Below are 23,049 nucleotides of genomic sequence, written 5' to 3'. Positions count from 1 at the left end.
ACTGCTTTATACTTCACTTTGTGACTGCTGGAAGGTCTTGGGATGTGTGCATGAGCTGAATCAGAGCTCAGGTGATTACTTCGAGGGTAGTAACACCTGTATGGCCACGCCCCTGGTTACACTTTGGGTGGATGAGAATCGTATTGTTACTATCTTTATTTACGGACTAGTGTTTGCATGATTATTGTATGGGTTTATTATTAATAAATGAATAATTGATAAATCAGATCAAAATATTGCCCAGGAGATATATGACCGTGAACTCATTTGATTTATTAGTCGTGGAGGTATATATAATGTATTAGTCCCATCCTGATCTGACGATGCAGGGACTGAGTGAGCAGATCAGTTTCTGTACCACAGTGTGAACGCCTGCTTTGCGCGGCTCTGTGTCAGGTTTGATATGGATGTTTGTGCGCAGACGGGAGATCAGGGAACACGTGAAAGCAGCGTGTAGCGCGTCAGGAGTGCGCGTTCGCCCTCAGCGCAGATCATCACTCCATTAGAGCACGAGACCGGTTCTGGATGTGATCGCAGGCTTTCTGTATTTCTCATATGTTTCATTGTTTAATGTTTTCTGTTCCTTGTAGTTCTATCCCTGTCTCAGAGCACCATGGCGTGGCCGTGCATTAGCCGGGTGTGCTGTCTGGCGCAGTTCTGGAACCAGTTTGACAAATCGGACCTGTCCGTCCCGCTGACTATCCAGAACTACTCGGATATCGCAGATCAGGAGATCCGCTCGGTGACCGGAAACGTTCCCGCCGAGCGCGGGCAGGAGCGCGGGCAGAAGCGCGATCACGCCACCCCGGAGCACAGGGACTCTCCCGCGCTGCAGGACGGCGGAGGCAACCGCGTGAGCCGCAGGCGCGCGGAGCCGAGTTACAAACCGCGCGAGGACGCGCCGTTCACCAGCGTGACACAGTACAAACAGGACTACAAACCGTGGCCCATCCCGAAAAAAGACAACTTTCCGTGGATCAGTAACGGCGTCGGGAAAAGCAGCCCGGCCAAGCAGCAGCAGCAGCAGCAAGCGCGCGCAGGAAAAGAGGAGCGCGCGAGCAGACAGAGACACGCGCAGAGCGAAGCCGCCAAAACGAGCTCTTACAGGTAACAGGCACAGAACACACACACACACACTTCTACAGCAGTCAGGTACTGGAGAGAACAGGCCACATGTGAAACACAGGAGGCGGTGATGAGCTTCACATAAGAACAATTACACGAATGGGATTAAGTATCTGTAAAATCATAGTGTAAGTTAAATCTGGACGCCTGGATTAATGATGATGTATTACAGTGCTTTCAAAGCGAATAGCAACATATCAAGCAACATATCCTGTGATGTACTTTATTATCTGTGTCACAGGCCAGGGATAAGAGCGAGTTCATAAGACTAAGGTGTAGGCTGGTATAAAACATGTGACTTAAACATACTGAGGCATCTCAATATTCCCACTGATACACAACGCCAGATCTGACCAGTGCACACTGACACACACACACACACACACACACACGCTCAGTGAGCGTTACCAGGCCGTTAAAAACGCGTGATTAAGCCGCACATTTGCGTTAATGTCAGTGCTGATGTGGCCCATTTCTCCCAGCTGTTCTCTCTGTGACTACAACTCAGGCCAAAAATCTACCTATAAATCTCAAACACGTCCACATAAGCTGATCTGTTGTTTCCTCTGTTGATTATTTAGACTGTATTTTTGCCATTGGTGCAGAATCATGATGCTCTAATGTTACAGGATAAAGAGATCAAAAGGATCCAAATTAAATCTTGCAAATTTACTTGTGCATTTAATTTCAGTTTGATGTCTAGCAGTGGTCAATACTGTGATTATCACTTTAATAATGGACACTATCACCAAGCATCTTTACAAAAAAAAAAAATGTAACAAAAAACGTATAGATGTATAAATAGCTTTATTAGTTTATCTCTAATGAACGAGTTGAAGGCAGTGGTGGCAAGGAAAAAACTCCATGAAATGACATTAGGAAGAAATTATACATGGTTGAATGTTCTATTGTATAACAGGAAATTCATGTCAGTTATTATGAAGTACACATTGTTGAGGTTACCAATTGTTCTTGGCAGTTTCCATCTCAAAACTGTTAGTGCGATTGCAATCATAAGCCACAATATAAAAACTGTTTCAAATGTAGTTCAAAGTCATTTTTTATGGTTTTTAAATTAAACAATCCTCAGCAGTCACATGCATCTATCAGCAGGTCACACGGGGTCATCCTAAGGAGCAGTGAGTGGTCTTCATGTGATGACTGCTCAAACCAAAAGTACAGTATCAGGATGTCTACTTTACTTACAGTATCAATGAAGTAGCAAGGAAAGACAGTATCACAATGTTTATATAATATTTATATTTACATCATAAATGCAACCAAGGTTGCATTTAAATGTTTTCTTTATAAATAATCAGTTTTCAAAGCTAAAGTGTGTGTGAATATGGAATTCTCCATTTTCTGCTGCAGACATGCTCTTGCAAGCTGTACTTGCAGAAGAAGAAGCTGCTTGCACTTAGGAACGGCACTGAGAGTGCACACCTTTAAGTTGAATTCAAGGCTACATTCCAAGATGTATAATGCACACTAATACCATATAATTTTCAAACTGCTGAGTGGAGAAACTCTTTCTGAGATACAATCCCGAGGGCCATTAGTTACATCTAAATAGCTTGCTAATACATAAAAAAAAAAATTGTTGGATTTATAGAAAAAAAACATTTGTGCATATTAAATATGCTTATATTGAAAATCATGTTTCCTCAAACCTGTATATTTATATAAATAAATAATAATTAATTAAAAAAATACCCAATAAATAATTTTTAGGTAAAATAATTTTTATAATAAAGTGACTAATATAAAGTGTAATAAAAAAAAAAGTATATACCAATCACCTATAACATTAGCACCACTGCCAATTGAACTGAACCAGATTGATCACCAGCAAACAGGTCACAGGATCCAAATCGCTCCCATGACCATCAAGGCCAAGGGCCAGACCTGTCCAGTCTGACCCAAAGAAAAGGTAATGTAATACAGATTGCCGAAAAAAAAATGTTTCCCATGGTTGTGAGGCACCAGAACACCCAGTGCACCATAGCCCACCATGTATTGGGCCCAGTAGGTGAAGAGCTCAACGATGCTGACCTGGCGTACCCAAGCACCCATGGGATGCACCAGATAAACAAGTCCGATCCACTGAGAAACCATCCACGCAAAGGATCCTCTGCCAACGTCCCAGTGCCACACAACACAGCAAACCCCATGAGGTCCCACAGTGCCACACCCCAAGGGCCCAGAGCTGCCCAGCACCTTTTAAAAACATCACAACAACTGGTAATTGCCAGTGTTTTTTTCAACAACGTCTCAACTGGCTAACAGTACAAAGAGGATAGATCTACTGAAAATCCACCATTATTTACTAGCCAAGAACAGAGCTTAGAACAGAGCATTCACGGTCAAGAACAGAGTTTAACATGACTCCTTTTTTCCCTCTGGTGTTGTAAAATAAGACTTCCTACATTTTGATGTTTTGATTACGTTCTCTTACGTTCTCTTTCTTTTGACTAGCTGTGACTCCTGCCAATCACTGTGTAAACTGATGTCTTTTATTTCTGAAGGGCTCTTGATGACATTGGATATACGCCAATGAAACAGAACATAAGCACCACTGGTGAATTGAATAACATTGATTATCAATTGAGAGTCATCAGTAAACTGGCAACAGAATCGTCTGCAGCCAAAGTTCATTTATGCCTGTGGAGAGCAAAGGCCAGGCGGTCTAGTCCAATCCGACAGGAAAGCTAATGTAGGACAAATTGCTGAAAATGTTAATCTGGGATTAATTGATGAAAATTTTTATGCTGGATATTATAAAAAGATATGAGAACACAATGAGGCTTAGCAGGCAACGAGTTCAAGATTGTGATCTGATTGAGCATCTATAGGATGTGCTGGAACAACAAGTCCACGGAGGCACAATCCCTGCTTGCCCTGGCAACTCCCACCACATTTACTCCACTCCACTCCTCTCCTGCTACCATCCCGGATGCCAAATAGCATAGCACACCTACATAGGTCTTGTGGGATCATGCCTTGAGGGTTCAGAGCTGTTTTGGTGGCACAAGGGGGAAACCTACACAATCATTTCTTAAGGTTGTCATGTTCTGGCTGATATCTGGGTTGGTGAGTGAGATTTACTTAGAAGTTTCCTGCCATTTCTGACCCAACACCTCTGACACAATCTAACGAGTGGATGAAACAAGATCCACTTATGTTTTTACAAATATAGTGGTGTGATATTTTGAGCCTGTTTTGGTATTCTAAAAAAATCCTTGCAAATGTTAAATGTACTGTTAAATTTTTTTATATGTAATATATTTTTTTCTATTTGATACTTTTGCTTTTTGACCTGGTGCTTTTTCATGCTGAAAGTTAGAAGATGAGTAAATGGTCAGCAACGTTACTCCGACAGACTGTGGTATTCAGGTGGTGTTGATAAATGGTTGTTATTAATGTGCTCAAAGTCTGCAGAGAAAATCTGGACTGTTGGCAGGTTAAGTTTACGAATTCATGTTTGCTGCCTAACAAACAAAACACTGAGATTAGATTTTTTTTCTGACGGTTTATGTGAACCTCTCTGCTGCTGCAACACAGATGGTTTATTAGATAATTGCATGAAGGAGCTGTTGTATAAATGACCCTAATGAAGTGCTTAGTGACTGTATATTAATGAAATGTGGAGGGGAACAGGAATTTGACCTTGCACATCAGCCCAAGAAGAACTTACTTAATAACATAAAACACAATAATTCTTTTAGTTTGTCTAAAATCAAAATAACATCATTCAGTTTAATTCAAGTTCATTTGTGGTGTTCTTTTAACAATATACACTGATCAGCCACCACATTCAAACTTTATGCCCAGTATTGTGCAGGTCGTGACTCCGCAAGACTTCTGCGGGTGTGTTGTGGTGTCTGGACTGCGGTGGATTCTTTGACCACTGGGATGCAGAGTTGGGGGATCTGTGGATCGGACTTATGTGTCTGGTACATCCCTTGGGTGCTTGAGCAGATTGAGATCTTGAATTTGGAGGCCAAAGCCCCATATGCAGCAGGCTGTGGTGCACTGGGTGTTCTGATCCTTTCTGTTGTGGCCAGCATTGACTTTTTTCAGCAATCTGTGCTATAATGGCTTTTCTGTGGGATCAGTATGGACAGGCTTGGGCTTTCCTCTTCACAGGAATAAATGAGAATTGGGTGTCCATGCTTCTGTCACCAGTTTACTGGTACTTAATTAATCATGTTATTTATTTCACCTCATGGTGGGTCAGTGTTGTGGGTGAACAGAATTAAGATTTTTATCCTTAATAAGCATGCCAGAGACGAGAATGGTATTGAAAAGTCTCCCTGACAGCATGTGGAAGAACCCTTAAACAAGTTTAATATTTTTAATATTGAAAGTAAAAAAGATTTAATGTGCTGCTATTTTGAAATGCTACTGGAAGTCACACAAGCCACATTTAAATTAAGGGTGTACATACACTTTTAGTTCTGGTACTCATGCATTATAAATCTAGAATGAAAAAAAAAAAAGTTCTGTTTCCTGTTGTAATCCCTAATATTTAATTTCTGTCTGGATTTAGAGAGGAGTACAGGCCCTGGGCAGGGGTTCAGCCATCCAAGCCTGTACAGAAAAGACCTACATTCCTGGGTGTGGTTACCACTGACCCTCCTCCTGAGACCAGCTACCAGGCTGCCTTCAGTGCCGACTCACACAGACATGGGGAAGTCAGTGTGCCAGACATGACCGCATGCATACAGCCCAGCGTTACAGAGATGGCAGGCAGGCCTGAGGTCAGTTCCAGACCAGAGGTGAGTCGTACTGTCAATATTGTTGATTTTATGCCTCATTTAACACATATTTGTTCTTCCTAATTAAATGCCACATCTAATTACCAGCCCTATTCCCTAAATTAGATTACTTGTCCTGCAGCACTTCATTATGCTCTTCTGTGACTGTCCTAGATTTGAGTATGAGAACCCTGCCCCAATGTTTTTCCTGCACTTTCACACTTACGCAGGTGATTATACAGCAATCCATGAGCTACAGCATTTACTGAGGGTGAATATTTTTGCTAAATATTAGATTTAAGAAAAAATAAAAAATTCTGGTTAAATCTTAAATAAAATTTTACATTTTAAATTGATGTTTTTGCAATGCAATTATGTTGATGAATGCCAAGAAGTTATTAAATATGTTTTAATTTAGTGACCCCAACAGAACTACATAAAAAAACAACACTGAGCCAGAGCTGTAAATGACAAAGTGATTATGAAAAAAAAAGTAATTTCTCTGAATGGTTTGACTTGAATCCATACCATTGAAGAGTGCTGATGCTAATGTGTTGCACAGCATTAAAAAAAGGCCAGCTAAGACAAGCCAGCTTTCATCATTTGTAGAAAAAAACAATCTAGTCTATAAATGTCTCTTCCCTCTTAACTGCAGTAAAGTCTTGCATAATGCAGCTCAACCATTGCCCTTTATCAGCTATCATGGGTGCAGACTAACTCCTTTTACTAGGACTGCTTTTATTTTGTCCTCATTGTTCTTGTTTGTCTAATCGGTCTGAATAAGTACCCAAAGTGTTCAATAAGTTCATCTGCGAAACTTAAATAAATAATATACATAGATTTAAGGTCCTTAACATGTGGAGACAATTGCAAGAGATGTTATAAAATCAGATGACTATCAATTGAGGTTTATACACTGTCTGGCCAAATAAAATCACACATTTTAATATTTCGTTGGACCACCTTTTAGTTTTTTCCCATGGCATCATTTCGATAAGCTTATGCATTTCTATCTAGAGTCACATTAATTTATTTCTCTTCAAGAACTTGTACTGATGATGATGGGAGAATCGGACCTCTGTGTAAAATCTTTTCCAGCACATCCCAAAGATTCTAAATGGGTGTAATGTCTGGACTTTATGCTGGTCAGTCCGTGTGCGGAAATGATGTCTCATGCTTTCTAAACCACTCTTTTACGAGTTTGTCAGCTGACCTCATATTTTTTTTTTAATTGCTGAGTCTGGACCTGACCAACAGAAGCAACCCCAGATCTTAACACTAGGCACTGAGCACTGAGGCTCTGTCTTTATTCTGATGCGGCCATCACTCTGGAATAGGGTGAATCTGAACTTATCAGACCACATGACCTTTCCATTAAAAAGGAATCCTTCCTCGAAGATGATGGTCCACCATTCCAGGTTTTAATAGTAAGTTAGGCAGTTTAACCCATTTTTAGTAGTTTCGGCAGTTCTTTTCTTTCATGAAGACTTTTTTTTGTTGTTGCTGGAAAATATAATATTAAATGTCATTATACAATATAATTTACACAAGTACCGTACAGCTCTAAAATACAACAGTTTTTGCCTGCAATAAGTAGATTTTCATGAATTCAATTCAATATTATATATATATATATATATATATAGCGCTTTTACCAATGGTCATTGTCTTAAAGCAGCTTCACAAAAATGAAATAATAATAATAAAAAAAAAGAATTTATGGAAGTGTGTATGTGTAAGAAAAAATATATCTAGATAATAATGAGATGAATGAATGAATGATGAATGAAATGTCTCTGATGAGCAAGCCAGGGATGACCGTAACAGTGGCAAGGAAAAACTCCCTGAGATGGCAATAGGAAGAAACCTTAAGAGAAACCTTAAGAGGAACCAGAATCAGGGAACCGAACCCATCCTCATCTGGGTGATAACGGATAGAAATTATATAACATCATGTGTGTTAGGCTGCTGAAATTTCAATATAAGGAACGCGGTGGATTGTAGCGTATCAGAAAACTGGTTAGGTATGTGGGAGCTAAACCATTTAGAGCCTTGTATGTAAGTAATGCTATTTTGTAATTAATTCTAAACTGAACAGGTAGCCAGTGCAGGGATGATAATATTGGGAACATTACAATCACAATGTGAATGCTCCTCTGAGCAATTTATGAATAAATTTCATTATCCAGCTTAATAATCAAAGCTCTATGATTATACAGAGGATGCTATAATGTGTAACGGTTGTTGATGCCAGATGGGCTTGAGTATTTCAGGAACTGCTGATCTCCTGGGAATTTCAAGCAGAATAGTCTCTAGAGTTTAGACAAAATGATACAAAGAAAAACACCCAGTGAGCATTTGTTGTTTGTGAGGTCAGATGGGGAAGGAGCCTGGAGATGACAAGAGATGGAGGATGGAGATTGAAGTATTCAATAACTCTTTAAAACAGTGATGAGCAGGAACGCGTTTCAGAAATCACAAGATGCAGAATGTTGAGGTGAAGTGCTACAACAGCAGAAGACCAAAACGGGTTCCACATCTGTGGAGTCTATGGCTACATGGACAAAGACTTACCTGAACTGGACTCAGCTAAATATTGTATAAGTGTTGTCTAATTATTCTTGAGTTCTAAATATAAAGGTATCATAAAGTACCACAGGATTTTTTGTCAATTAAGTTTTATTGTTACCGTTAAGCACTTTAGTAAATAACAGTTTTTTCAGAAGGGAGTGATGGGGGGGAAAAAGCCAGAAAAAATGAGTAGGAGACTGTAAATGCATAGAAGAGTGCAGAGTAGGAGGCTCACTGCAAATGTGGCATGAAATTGAGAAAATTATTCATATTGATCTCTAATTAAATTAGAGACTGCATTAACTTGAGCACTGCTGCCTTTCCGCATTTTACTCATTGCACAGATTCTTGAACGATGATCAAAAGACAGCTTAACTCTTAAATTCAATATCTATTCTGAGTTGAGCTCTGACTAATTACAATATAAAAAATTATTTAAAATACAGTTTTGCCTTCATTATAATACAGTTTTGAACTTACTGTTTGGCAAGGATTAAATATGAAATTCACCATTAACTTTATTTTTAAAGGTGGTCATAAAAATATTGTTCGTTTATAAGTTTATGAACATTTTGCATTATTTATATAAGTATGGACATACATCTTTATCATATGCAATTGTAAGTACATGCATATTTAGCACATGCGGCACTAATTTTAATTAATAACATCTCAAACGTAGTTCTTTAAAATAAAGAAATCTGTGCAGAACAAAAGTCATTTAAAATGTAATTTTACATTTAATTTGAAGCATCTGTACGAACCGTCTCTTGAATATATAATGGTTCAATAAAAAGTGTGGATGCAATCCTAACCAGTATAATACTACAGTTCCTATATTGTGCATGAGCTATAGGGGGTGGTGTGAGATGATTGGAACACTGCTGTTGAATATTAATGATTGGCTGCTGTATAGTAGGGCTGCAAAGTTTTTTTTTTTAATATCACTGTGAAACAATTTTCAGAATGGTTTAAATGATTGCAACACAAGCTCAACTGAAATTACTTTACCTGCAAACTTGTAGTAGTTTTCTACAGTCCTACAGCATCATAAGCTATAAAACTGAAAATGAGTAAGATTTTAAGGCATTAATAAAAGAATGAGAAGTGTGAGTGTGAAGTGATTATAACTATAAACTAATGAATTGACAGACACTTTTTACATAGTTAATTACTTTAAAAAATCAGTAAATATTGGTGAATCAGGGTAACATCGGGGTTAGACGGGAAAAACATAAGGGGATGCGGCCGTCACCCTAGTGCCTATTGTACAAGCTTCTGGAGACAGTAATTATTTTATTACTATTGATTATTTATTAATTATTTTATTTGTATTGATCAGCAATATTTTATAGCAACAAAATGAAGTCAGATGAATGTACGGAATGACCAGGGTATCTCATCAGTTGAGTTTTTCTTCCCTGATGGCAGGGGCATATTCCAGGTTGAAGAGTAGCCTAAGGAATCATTTACACACATAAACTGATCACCACCTTGCATGGCATAATCAAAGTTATATGTGGTTGAATGAAACAGTAGTGTGTGAGACCTTTTGGCAAAATATGTTTGCAATCTTAATATCGAACCAAGAAGGGACTTATGTGTTTTGGTTGAAAAATTTTCAACATGGATAACAAGTAGAGTAAATTGCTTCCACAAGCTGAAGTGTATGTTATTTTTCTGTTCATGGGCACAGAGAGGAAGATTTCCTTTTTTCCCCCCCAAATTCCTTTTTTTCTGGTTGATGGTATTCATAGAGCAGCCAGCATGACAGATGATGTTCTTTTTATTTTATTTTATTAAGATTATCTTTAAGAGTTTAAAACAAGCACAGGCCGGTCGACTCCCTGTGCCATCTGTTCACATGTGTGGTGAGTTAACCAGCTGAGAGAAACACTACAGATGCCTGAGCCATTCCCCATCTAGGCAAGGGATTAAAGAAAATCACATTAATGGTGGAAAGATGATTATAATGGACAAACATCAATTTAACATAAATGTATTGCTTATCTTGTGTGTACTGAGTGCAAACCTTATCTTCATTATATACTATGTAAAGAGTATTTTACGTTAAATATTTAGAACCAGGCAATAAACCTCAGGAAACCTACCCTCATTTGGGTTATATTAGATAGCAGGGATTGATTTGTGGTCATATTGTGAGTTAGGAGGCTGAAAGTTCTGTACAACAGGAAAGGTGTTTGAAGCTAATATGAAATTCTCCTTTGTTATTGGAGGCGCAGGTACAAAAAGTACTCAAAAGACTATCCTCATGGTTAAGTGGAACTATCTCTAGTCTCCAACTGCATCCCAAGCAGACCACACAGGCCATCCTCAGCAGTGAGTCAGAGACCTCTATGGAAACTTAATGTAAAAGGCACCGGGATGTGTTAGACAGGTCAGGAGGTCAAGGGGTGGGGATGTTTGGAAAGTCAGGAGTGCCATGTGTACCTCTAATGAGAGAGAGAGAGAGCGCATTTAGGTATGATAAAAGTTGCATAATATATATGGTCAATATATATTTAGTGCAGAGTGCTAGCAGAAACTCCAGCAGGACCAACTATGACAGTATAACTAAAAGGAAAAGCCAGGAGGAAAAATCGACATGAGGTCACTTCAGTGACAACAAACCTCAGTGATCAGTTAAAAGTAGGGAAGATACCATCCAAACATACCAGTTCACCAATATTATCTAGGTCTGTGAGTCTCCCAGATCTGCACTTTACCCAAGTCAAATCTATTCGCAAAATGCTTGGATAAATATAGGTTTTTAGCCTAGGCTTAAACACTGAGACATTAATTAGAAGGCTATTCTATAACTTTGTGGCTGTGTAAGAAAATGCTTTGTCATTTCTGTAGTTTTCATAATACAAGGTACTGACAAGCAGCCTGCATCCTCTGATCGAAGTAGGCATGGTGGATCATCTTCTGGTTCTCGTAAGGATTCATGCTGCTGCCTTCTGAACTAACTGGAGCTTGTTTTTGCACAAAGTATCCAGACAGTAAGGCGTTGCAATTATCCAACATAGATTAGGTGATACACGTGAGCCAGTTTTTCAGCATCATGTGGTGACTAGATATTTCTTATCTTGACAATATCTCTAAGATGAATTAATGCTATCCTAGTAGTATTATCTACATGACCTTCAATTCATGAAAGACTGGGATCTATTATCACACCAAGATCTTTTACTGCTGTACATGATGAAACAGAAAGACCACCTAGAGTTACTTTGTGATCAGAAAGTTCACCTACATATTTACAACTAAATGTGTTAACTTGGATCAGCAGAAGCAATTAGTCAGCCAGATTAGAACTCTTTGATAAAGGCCCAAGTGTGATGGCTGTATAACTGGATCACAGCATCTTCAAAACAGCAGGTCATGAATGCACAAGGCTGTTCAAGGTGTTGAGTGTTGACTCTCCAGATCTCAGTGCTATCGATCATCTGTGAAATGTGCTGGGATTTTAGGGAACTGTATTGTATTAGTTAGTTAATACAAACGAAAACATGACTTGATTTGCACTTAATTATCTATTTGACATCTGCTTGGCTGGAAATTTGTTCATCAATCATAACATAAAAACATTTGTGAATTTGGCTGCAAAACACAGTTTTAAATTATAATAGAGATTTTATGTCAAAGCCATTTGAAGGAAAAATCACTCAAAGATTGAAAACCCTTTTTTTTTTGTTGCAAATTTGTGTTTATATTTGTATTTTAATAACAGTAATTTTAGTGGATGACAATGTCTTGATGTAATGTGAATAGTGGCCAAATTTAATTAGTTGTAACTGTAGCTCTGAAAGATGGAAATTCACATTGCAGTTGATGTAGAACAAGCGGTATGCAAGCTACCACAGCAATGCATGTGACACGCTATACAACCAGTATGTTGGTAGCATTATTCTGGCCAGACTGACCATGGAGGCATCAGTTTAATGTTGAAAAAGTTTTCTGCACCTGTTACCCATAAAACTGGACCTGCTTTCTAAGATAGACAGGTCACTCTGGCAAAGTAGACCACATCTTGAAAATATGCATTTGACTACTGAGGGTGCCTCCGGATACTGGCATGTTTGTAGTAGATCAGCTATACACCACCAGAGCACATGCCCTATCTACACAGCAGAGGTATGCAAGCAATTGCAAAATATCTTGTTGTAATGTAAAAGTCTTGACATAAAACTTGTGTAGTCAATTAAGTCAGCCAAGAATTTTAAGTTGTATCAGAATTTATCAGTACAGAAAGAATATCAATACTCGAGCAGTTCTCATCATCAATACAGAACAATATCAAAGCATTAGATTTATTAATTAGACATTTGTGATTATTGTTTGGCAGCATCAATAGGATGTGTTACAAAGCCATGAAACACAGCCTCCACTAGGTCAGGAAGAAGCTGTTCTGGTTTATTATTGATATCTATTTTAATATTTTATTACGGTCCTGTGAGAAAGGGTGCCTGCATCTCATGATGTCGGGAGGTAAAGCATGATTTAGCACAGTTATGCTGATTGTTATTGTTAGGCCTTTCCATGTGAAAGTATTATTATAAGGTGACGATCTTGCTCTTGGTCCTCAGCAAGAATGAGCATACAATGAAATGAGTGCATAAGGTCCAAAGGCCACCTCCCTGACGGGCACTTTCTACTATGGTAGTGACTCGCTCATTATTTATTATTATTAATTAATTAAATAGCCAAAGTTGAGTGCATATTCTTGGGGTTATGGCTTACTAAAGGTGTTTTGGTATATTTTCTCTTTGTCCAATGAGTAAAGGTGTGCATGGAAACTGTTTGCCCTGTGCATTAAGCCTAGAGCTACAGCTTTTTAATTTTCCAACTCAAGGTTTCTTAAAAACCTGGCTAAGACTAAAGCTGATTACATATTTTTCTGCTTCTATTTTTATAGGGAACATTAACCACAGTCACCCAGCCAAACGCACACAGTTTTTTTTTGTATGCAGGTTACAGTGACATGAAATAAATCAACATAATCTATTTTTTTTTACCTACTGTACAATAACCTGGATATCTTCCAACAAAACTAATATTTGCTAGAAATACCACCTTCTTTTTTTTTTCTTCATGCCTCAAATACAGGTATAAGAGCAATTCTTCTGTAGCCATCTGTTCTTATTTTGATGTTAAAGGGGTCATCCAGTCCTATTTTTCATTAAATGTTAATATGATTCTTTAGGGTCCTAATGAAAATTTTGTAATATACTTTAATTAAAAAATTCTCAATGGTTGTAAAAAAAAAAAATTTTAAACTAGCTCTGGTAAAAACTAGCTCTGTTCTCAGTAACCTCTTTCAGTACATGCTCCTTTAAATGCTTATGATCTCTGCTGAGCCCGCCCCCCAGTTCTGTGGGGCGTATCTTCACAACACACGTGGGGTATAGCCACGGGAGTGTAGTCCAGTGTGGGCAATGCTTTGTGGGTAATGCAAAGTGCGAAAATGCTGAAATATAGAGATGCATCGACCCGTTTGTCTTTCTCATCACTGCATGGGCATGAATTAACGGGCTGTTACCCTGCTTCAAGCAAAACAACCAACAAAAGCGGAGAAGCTTACTGAGAGAGATACGAACACAATGTGTTTACTGATTTGTTTACATGACTTCTTAATCATTGACAGACACCGTTATAAACCATCTAACGTTACAAAGGTAAGCATAATATAGTTTTCCGACTACATACACAGTTTGCAACTAGACAATCACCTCAATGCATTGTTTATTATAAACGGGCGATTAGGAATTATATAGAGACCGCTGTACATAGAGAAGACAACATAACCATGTTCTATGAGAGTATAAGTTAACTTACACTCCGCATTCATCGTGATTATTAGAAAAGGCGATCTGCAAAGAGTCATAGTAAAATAAATTACACTCACCGAACCTGGTGAAGATGAAGCAGGAACACGAAGCGTTAGTACAGATCCATTTTTCAGGAGCAGCTTCCTAGCAAAACCTGCTTTATATTTATATACATAATATATATGTTTACATAATATATATGCTTTATAATATATATATTTATATACCCGCGTTTATAAAGCAGTATGGTGAAAAATGATTAGTGCAAACATGAACGCATTTAGGTAGATCGGCGGGGACGTTAGCTTTAAAAACTAAATTCAGCCACTGCGTCCTCAGCGGCTCAGATGTCGGTAGTGAATGACGACTCCTGTGTTCGCTATTACACCCAATAACTGTACACCACACTCGCTTAGGCGACATTTTACTCCAGCGTTGAAAAACAATGGTTGACAGCTTTTCACTAGGGGCGGGTCTTTGCTAAAACACCAGTGTCAATCAACTATAGTAGGAGCGGCCTCTGACGGTGTGGCGTCACATCGACAGGCATTTGAGATTGGCTCTTTATCATTGTAGAGTGGTTGTGTACACACTCTCCTAACACACATTTCAGTCCAAACAGCTTGAAAAAGTGCATGTAGGACCGTATGACCCCTTGACTGGACAGAGCTGGATCAGTCAGTTCTTGTATGCATGCTGGTGAGTGATAGCCCTGGAGTAAATCAAATTTCGGGGAGGAGAAGACGCTTGTCTGGAGATATATGTGGCAAAAAGCCTAGTTTTAGTCTTTAACAAGTAAGATGTACTATAGTTAGCTTATCCTTTACCTTTAGAAATGTATAGTCTCTTTGGAATACAGCAATGATGGCTGTACTGCTGTTCTATAAATTTTGATGTTGGCACGATTGAGTGTCCAAGCAGCATCAAATGCATTCCGTATAATGTACTGCATATTACGCAGAATGATTTTGATATTGCTTGGATATGCCTGTTAACTTCAATGTTGGTTGTTGCAAGTTGCATAGTTTATATGATGTTCTTCAACCTTGTAAGAGTGTCTCCATTTAGTTGCACAGTGTGGTTGCAAATTGGGAAGATGTAAAGAAAATGCTGTAAATAGCATGTCTGATAATGCTGTAGTTGATGAAATTAGTGTGAATATAATATAAATGAATATAGATGTCCTTTATAAGGTTGTTACTTATTATTTGAATGTAGAGTGTGAATAGACTGGTAAATAGAACTCAGCCATGTTTGATGCAGTGACACACTGGGAATGGATGACTATCACTCCAATCACTGGCAGTTCCAGTGTGTTTGGGCCCCTTTGGGCTCTTTGAGCAAATCTCTATAACATTGTTAGCTGCTACTATAACTCTTTACTGCTGTTTAAAGCTCTTGAGTATCAGTGTACAAGCCCACTGGCATGTGAAAATGTCCTGACACTCACACATCTACGGCCAGCTCAATAATGGAGGAGTCAGCAGCAGGGCACTGGTTGAGGTCAGATGAACTCATATTGAAATAAAGGTGCAGTCACAGCTGACCAGTCCGGTAAGGCATCACCTTAGCCAGGTAATGGCTTGCCATGCAGCCGCTTCCCTGTCTGCTAGTGCTGGTGCTACTGTGTTCCTACTGGTGGAAGACAGGGATAACCTGGTGGAAGACAGGGATAACCTGGTGGAAGACAGGGATAACCTTTAAAAAATACATTATAAAAACTAGAACAAGACATTTTTGCTTAAAATTTTGTTAGATTTGATTGGAAATAAGTATAAAAATCTTCTGGTTTGTTAATTTTGCTTAAACATTGAAACTATTTTCACTTGCTAAGATATAATTTTTTGCAGTGTGTGTAGACTTGTTATACTAAATGATTTCACACCAAACAGAAGAATGAAATATACCTCTGAAACTATACAATACAGAAATATGAGTGAACTGTGGTTTATTCTGTAGCATTTCGTAGTGTGATTGATTTGACTGATTGCATTACTGTACAAAGATAGATGTATGGCGTTTTCCCTGCTGCCCCACTGTCGGGCTTCTAGTGGAGGAACCTGAGGTGATGTCCACTAGCCACCTCACTCCCTCCCCATCTTATGCTTTTGAGTAAGAGACCTTTATAGACATTACCTTGCCTCACTCACAATAGAATCAGGACACCAATGTGGTGACATGAAAGATCCAATGTGCAAACAAGTGATAGAAACCAATCTCGCAAATTTTATTATGATTCTGAAATGTTATTCCCCCTGCATGCACTGTGCCTATGCTGCATGCATTATGCCTCCCCCTGAGCTGCTGAGGTAGGGCTGCTGCCCATGCTATATCTAAATCTGCCAGTGACTCTAACATTCATATTTTCATAGAAAATGCTGCAACATGTGCACAAATTTATCTTGGCAATTGAATGAAGACCCTCCACAGAGTTGCTCTCTAACAATGTCGAAAAGCATGGAAAACTCCATTAATACAAACGAAGGCTGTTGCTACCTACCAACATGGACCAGGATTGCATCTCTAGAAGTTTACCTTCAAAAACCTTTTTTAGGCAATTACATAGGATTTTTGGATTAGTTTCAGCAAGCCAGTTTGAGAGGAATATAGTAACTTTTGAAACTGGCTTTCCCTGATTGGGTCATGCAATATTATCCCTAAATAGAGTTGCCCAGACATGCACATGACTGCCACCCTTTTGCCATTTAGGGAATGTGACCATAACATATTACCCATGTTGGTTTGCATATGTGCAGAGTTTGAAATTGTAGCTTTCAGCTCTTCAAGCTTTCCCCATTACCCTTGCTCCATCGCCACAGGACTGATCATCAGCTTATACTGCCTTGCATGCCAGGTTTTCCCTGTCTTCCACTAGAAGGTACACTAATAGTCCACCAGCACTAGCAGACAGGGAAGCTGCCACATGATAAGACATTAACCATTAAGCCACTACGGTGATGTTATACCAAACAGGTCAGCTGTGACTGCACCTTTGCTTTGAGTTTATCTGTCCTCAACCAGTGCCCTGCTGCTGACTCCTTTATTATTGAGCAGGCTGTAGATGTGAGTGCCAGGGCATGTTCCCATGCCAGTGGGCTTGCACACCACACCTCAAAAACTTTAAACAGCAGTAAAAAGTTAGCAGCTAACATTCTAATATATAGATTTAATCAGTAAGTGAGTAAACCGTCAACAAACCAGAGTGATGAAAGTTGGGAAGGCATTTTGTGCTAACTGTAGCTTGTTTAATGAGGATGCCACACAACCATCTATGCTAGTAATGCTTTACAATAGTCCAGTCTGGAGGTCATTAATGCATGATCAGCTTTTCTACATCAGATTTGGATAAAATGTTCCTAAACTTGGCAAAGGTGAAAAAAGGCTGTTTTTGTAATATTGGAAATATGATTTTCATGAAGTTGCTGTCTAATATTAAGCCCAGGTCTTTCACTGTCGAGCTGTTAGTAATTGTACATCATTCTACAGTAAGTGCAAGCTGTAGTGTGAGAGCTGTTGTGTACTGGTTTTTGGACCAATATTTCTGTCTTGTCTGAATTTAGTAAGAGAAAACTATCGGTCATCCAGTCTTTTATATCTTGGACACACTCAGTTAATCTGGACAACTTGGATATTTCATCTGGTTTTATATAACTGGGTATCATCAGCATAGCAGTAAAAAAATAATCCCATGTCTTCTATTGATGTTACCCAGGGGAAGCATGTATATGGAGAACAGCAGAGATCCTAAAACTGACCCTTATGGGACCCCATATTTTAATTCAATTCAGTTCAATTTTATTAGTTTAGCACTTTTAACAATCGGTATTGTCGCAAAGCAGCTTTACACAATCAAAAGAATTATTTACGTTTGTATGAAATGTAAACTGTTTTGTATGGAATGTGAATATTTTCTGCCATTACACCGAACAGTTCTCCATTCAGATATACAAAATGGTATCAATCGGATCCAAACCATTTTAATGCCTGTCAATGAATACCTATGCGATTTTTAAGCGATTTATAAGAATATTATGATCTATAGTGTTGAATGCAGCACTAAGATCAAGTAAGACAAGTATTGAGGTGCAGCCTTGGTCCAAAGCTAAGGACAAGTCATTTTAACTAGTGCAGCTTCTGTTTTCCTTTAAGAATGCGCATATTTGAGATGACACCACCTTTTCTAATATTTTTTAAATATTAATATTTTTAATATAATTACAAATTGGAATTTATTTATGTACCTACTTGAATATCCAGACAGTAAGGCATTGCTCAACAAGCTTGAAATAGTTTTTCTGTATTATCGAGTGCCACATTTCTTGGCTTAGATTTAATATTTCTGAGATGAAAGTATGCTATTGTAGTTATATTATTTTCATGAGCTTTAGATAGTTGCTGTGTAATCAGAAAACTTTAATAAGCATCCAGTGTCTATTGTTGTTTTCACATTCCTCAACTTTTTAAAGTGTCCTTCATCTGGCTTTGCTCAAACATATAACTGTGTATAATCAGCATAACAGTAGCAACTAGATACAGTTCCTGGAGAAACTGTGAAGTAGGGGTGCAATGTTGCACCACTTTTCGTGGGCAAAACACTAAAAACTGCTGGTTTCTAGCCCATACAGTTACAAAGATATGAGTCTGTGTACTGCTTGGGATTTTAGGGTGTGTGTGAGTCACGGTGGTAGCTTGGGCCATTCGCTGCAGCCGCCTCTGCATATAAGTTTTGTGGGGGTGTGTGCAAAATTGAACATGCATCGAGGAGAGAGAGATGGTGGTATTTTTTGCTGGCTCAGTGTGTGTCAATTGTAGAAAGCCCTTAAAAGTCTATGAAGTAATTTTTACAGTGATTTCGGGTCCATTTTTGAAGGGGTATTTTTTCGATTGACGTGAAATTTACCAAATGTAACAGAAGTTTGTTGAGCCATTCTTCACGGCCCATTGCACTCAGAAAACCCAGTTGAATGGCCTAGTTTGGTACCTTTCATGGGGGTGCGTTTCAAATTGAGGGCAATACGGCCAGTTAGTCCAGTCGTTCAAGGTCAGGTTTCCTGTTCCAAGGCTCTGAACCCAGTTAGGATAATGAACAAGATGTCTAAAAACTACCATTGCTGGCAATCACTTGAAATCACTATATGGTATCCGGGCGTATGGAAAGGCTGAACATACTGTCCATACTGTCGCATGACACTCTGTGATGGGTCTCATGCTCACACTTACTACCAAACACGTTGTGGAAAATTGTATTGAATTTACTCTAAACCTATTTTAAATAGGACATTGGCTTACTTAATGTCCAATACCCAGAATGCCTTTGTGAAAGAGCAGACCCTCTGTTTTTCTGTTGCATCAGAAAAAAAAACAGGCTGTGCAGACTCAATTTAGGGAAGTAAAGGGATACATTTTTGAAGGGGTAGAGCCAAGATGTAGAGAAAAACTCTTCAAACAACTTTAATAGTAATATAATAACCTAATATAATATCTAAACTAACAATATACTAATAATACTTAATAATTGTATCGTATTTTATATTAATATACCCCTTTTCGATCTTTACGCTAGTAGAAAACTGTAGAAAACGCTACAAGAGCGTAACCGAAGGATGACCCGTCTACACAAAGAGCAAGAAATAAGGAACTTTAAAGCAGGCAGATCGTAATGGAAAAGTGCAGAAAGTTCTTTGCCAAAATAAGATTAACAGAGGAATGCTTAGGAATAGTTAAAAGAAGTAACTTTCAGTTCCGTTTTTTTGGACACAGAGCACCGATGGCCAGAAGCTAAAAGGCAAAGGGATCAATATTTAATAATCAAATCCATTATTATCCCTTACTACACTCTATATCATACTATATAACCAAAATTCATTAATGAAGGTTATAAGTTTTTTAAATATTAATTAATGAATTATATTAATTAATATAACTATAATTATTAATCCATAATGTGGTTATATTATAAAACATCACTGTTTAAAATTATATACTGAAGGTTAAAAATCAAATTATGATTTAAGAATAGGATTATTTTATGAAAATTTTATTGATAGTTTTTTAAATAATGAAAAATATGATACTTATGCAATAATAATAATATTTAAGATAATATAAACTAATCCTATTAAGCTTTGACCAAATTAATCTTATTGACCCTAAACGTAATTAAGTTCAATAATTAATCATAATCTTGAGATCATAAAATAGTAAATAAATAATGTATAATAATTTAAAAAATATTAATAAATTAACAAAACAATAATTTTAAGCATACTATGAACAGGATAGGAAAATAGGAATTAAGCTTTCTCAGATAAATTAAGCCATTAGCACTAGTAGTTGATATTCTGGTTAGGAAAAGAGACAATGTGTTTGAGAGAGAAGAAAAACCGCAAACAAGTCTGAATAATTGTGAATAAAAGCAAATGTGGAAAGGTTTGAGTTCATATTTCTAAGCTGCATGGTGTCCTCTGTGCACACCCACACTGCCAAATACCTGAAAAGAGCTGAAAAAGGTCCTTTAGATTAGATGGTTGTAGTGTTTGAAGTTATGCTGCTGCCAGGAGCCTTAGGTGATAAAGGTCAAGTGGCCACCATATAAATCCATCCAGTGGTGTTAACAGATTTATACACATGTTTTTTAAAGTGGATCTTATCTTTGTAGCCAGTATCAAGAACAGGTTTAATCTTTAAATATTCTTCTTGTTCTTTTTCTTCAACTCAGTGTTCTCATGTCTCATCACTTTCTACAATTCTTTTCTGCCCTGTTCCTGAGCTCCCACATGTTTATTCCATAATCATGTTTTCATTTTGTTAACGAGGTTTAATCTACATCAGTTTCTCAGAACATTAGTCAAAATAACTGGCCGAGTACCTGCATTAAAGGCTTTGACTTGGTTGCCCTGACACTTGAGTTTTCAACCTTGCAGTCATTAGCTAAAAGCTAAACAAAAATACACGCAAAGTATGGAGGCACTTGATCATCAAACCGTGTTTTTGTTAAATCATCCCAATCCAAAGCCATGGGTTTAGTGTTTGCCCCCCTCTGCTGCTTCTTCAATCCCCTGTGAAGGATTTTTGGGATTTGTGCCCATTTGGGATTTTGTGCCTTGATGTCAGACAGGAAATCCTGGAACACTGTCAGCAACCCAAGTCACCACAGAAGTGTTAATGGTACGGTTCTGTACAGGCTGTTTAGGTTCCTCCACATCAGCCTTGGTAGACCACATCTTTATGGAGCTTGCTTTGACACATGACCCATGTCATTTTTTATTCCAATGAAGTTAATGCTATAGCATAGAGACATTAGCATAATAAGACAATTGTGTGGTTCCAACTTTGTGAAAATAGATTGGGAAAGACCCTGAAATTCAGAAACAGGCCTGATTTTAAAAATAAAAAAAGGCCTGAGTGAGAATTATTTTGTGTTAATATTAAGTTTGTATCTTTTATTTCTGTCTGACAGGAGCAGCTGGTGAAGACAAAGTTGTCCCCTAATCCTTCTGCTGTGTTCCAGAGTGGATCACGAGTCTTCAACATATGACCAGTGGTCCAGTTAACCCAGAAAACAGATATGGACACGGGATTTCACTGAGACAATGCGCATACAGCTCATTGAGCTTTTAGAGAGCATTTCAAAAGCTGCAACAACCTTTAACAGGCTGAAAGGGTAACACCGCTGAAGGTTAAAGTGATTATTTTAAAGTGACTGATGGTATAATTAAACAATCAAGGCTATTTGTCTAAACCATGCCATGGTGCTGCATGGATAAAAATGATGAAGGAATGTTGGGCTAATTCCACATGGTGAAAAAACTATGCAAGAAAACAAATTTCCAAAATTAATGTCTGTGTCATGTAAGTCTCTAGTATTTTGATATACAGTGGTACCCTTATAAATGATTGGCTTCCTTCAAGAAAATTAATGAAAAAGTGGAAACGTCCAAAAACTGTTACATCCATGAAAATTATATTTTGAGCTTAAGCAACAAGGCCCATTGTATAGTTTTATTTAAACACTTTTAGCAGTGAGTACAGGTAGTGTGATTTCTTTTTGACTACAAAAGTGCTTTTAAATCACAACACGATCAGCACAATTAATATTTTGCATTATGTTTAGCAAAATTTCTGGCACTTGTAGATGATCTGGGAGCACTCCCTTCTTGCAGAACATTTCAAGCTCTTTTATATTCTAAGGTATAGATATGATGAGTCCCTTAAACACCAGCTACAAGCCAGCCCCAAAGCATCAATGACCCAAAACCATATTTTATATATATTTTTTCCCTTCACAGGTTTATGGCTGTATACAGTTCCCTTTTGTCACCAAAACATGCTGATGGTATGCATGATCAAAAAGCCTGATTTCAGTCTCCTCTGGTTAAAAATACTTTATGGTTGGACCAAATTTTTTATGGCCATAATTATGCTTAGTGGTATTGTATCTGCATATGTATTCAAGTGTTTTTTAATTTATGTTGACTAACAATGATCTGGTTATTTGGTATCAAAAGTTTTTTTGGGTTTTCCCCATGTAATAGATGACAAAGGGATTTTACATCAGTTCAAGTTTAAAATGATTTTCAGGATTTGCAATGCTTGAATTTATTTCAAATATTCCTGCAATAATTCTTGCCTTGTTTTTGAGAGAAAATAGTTAATTCTATAGTGCTAATAAGAATGATTTTTAATAAATACTATGATAGTTTGTTGTGTGTAAAAACAATAAAAATTTATGATGAGTGACAATAATTCCAGTGGGCACTTTAACA

The 23,049-nt window shown here is 37.8% G+C and overlaps 1 protein-coding gene across 1 annotated transcript; it reads left to right on the top strand.

The window, feature by feature from the left end:
* Positions 1-291: 291 nt before the first annotated feature.
* Positions 292-23,009, top strand: map6d1 (MAP6 domain containing 1). The gene is made up of 3 exons (XM_053486418.1): positions 292-1,107; positions 5,675-5,903; positions 21,744-23,009. The coding sequence occupies exons 1-3, from the start codon at positions 614-616 to the stop codon at positions 21,819-21,821; spliced, it is 801 nt and encodes a 266-aa protein (XP_053342393.1). The 5' UTR covers positions 292-613; the 3' UTR covers positions 21,822-23,009.
* Positions 23,010-23,049: the final 40 nt, after the last annotated feature.

The sequence above is a fragment of the Clarias gariepinus genome, chromosome 25 (assembly GCF_024256425.1).
Source record: "Clarias gariepinus isolate MV-2021 ecotype Netherlands chromosome 25, CGAR_prim_01v2, whole genome shotgun sequence".
Lineage (NCBI taxonomy): Eukaryota > Metazoa > Chordata > Actinopteri > Siluriformes > Clariidae > Clarias > Clarias gariepinus.
The sequence above is the reverse complement of the archived record's forward strand: the minus strand, read 5'-3'. Positions and strand labels throughout refer to the sequence as shown.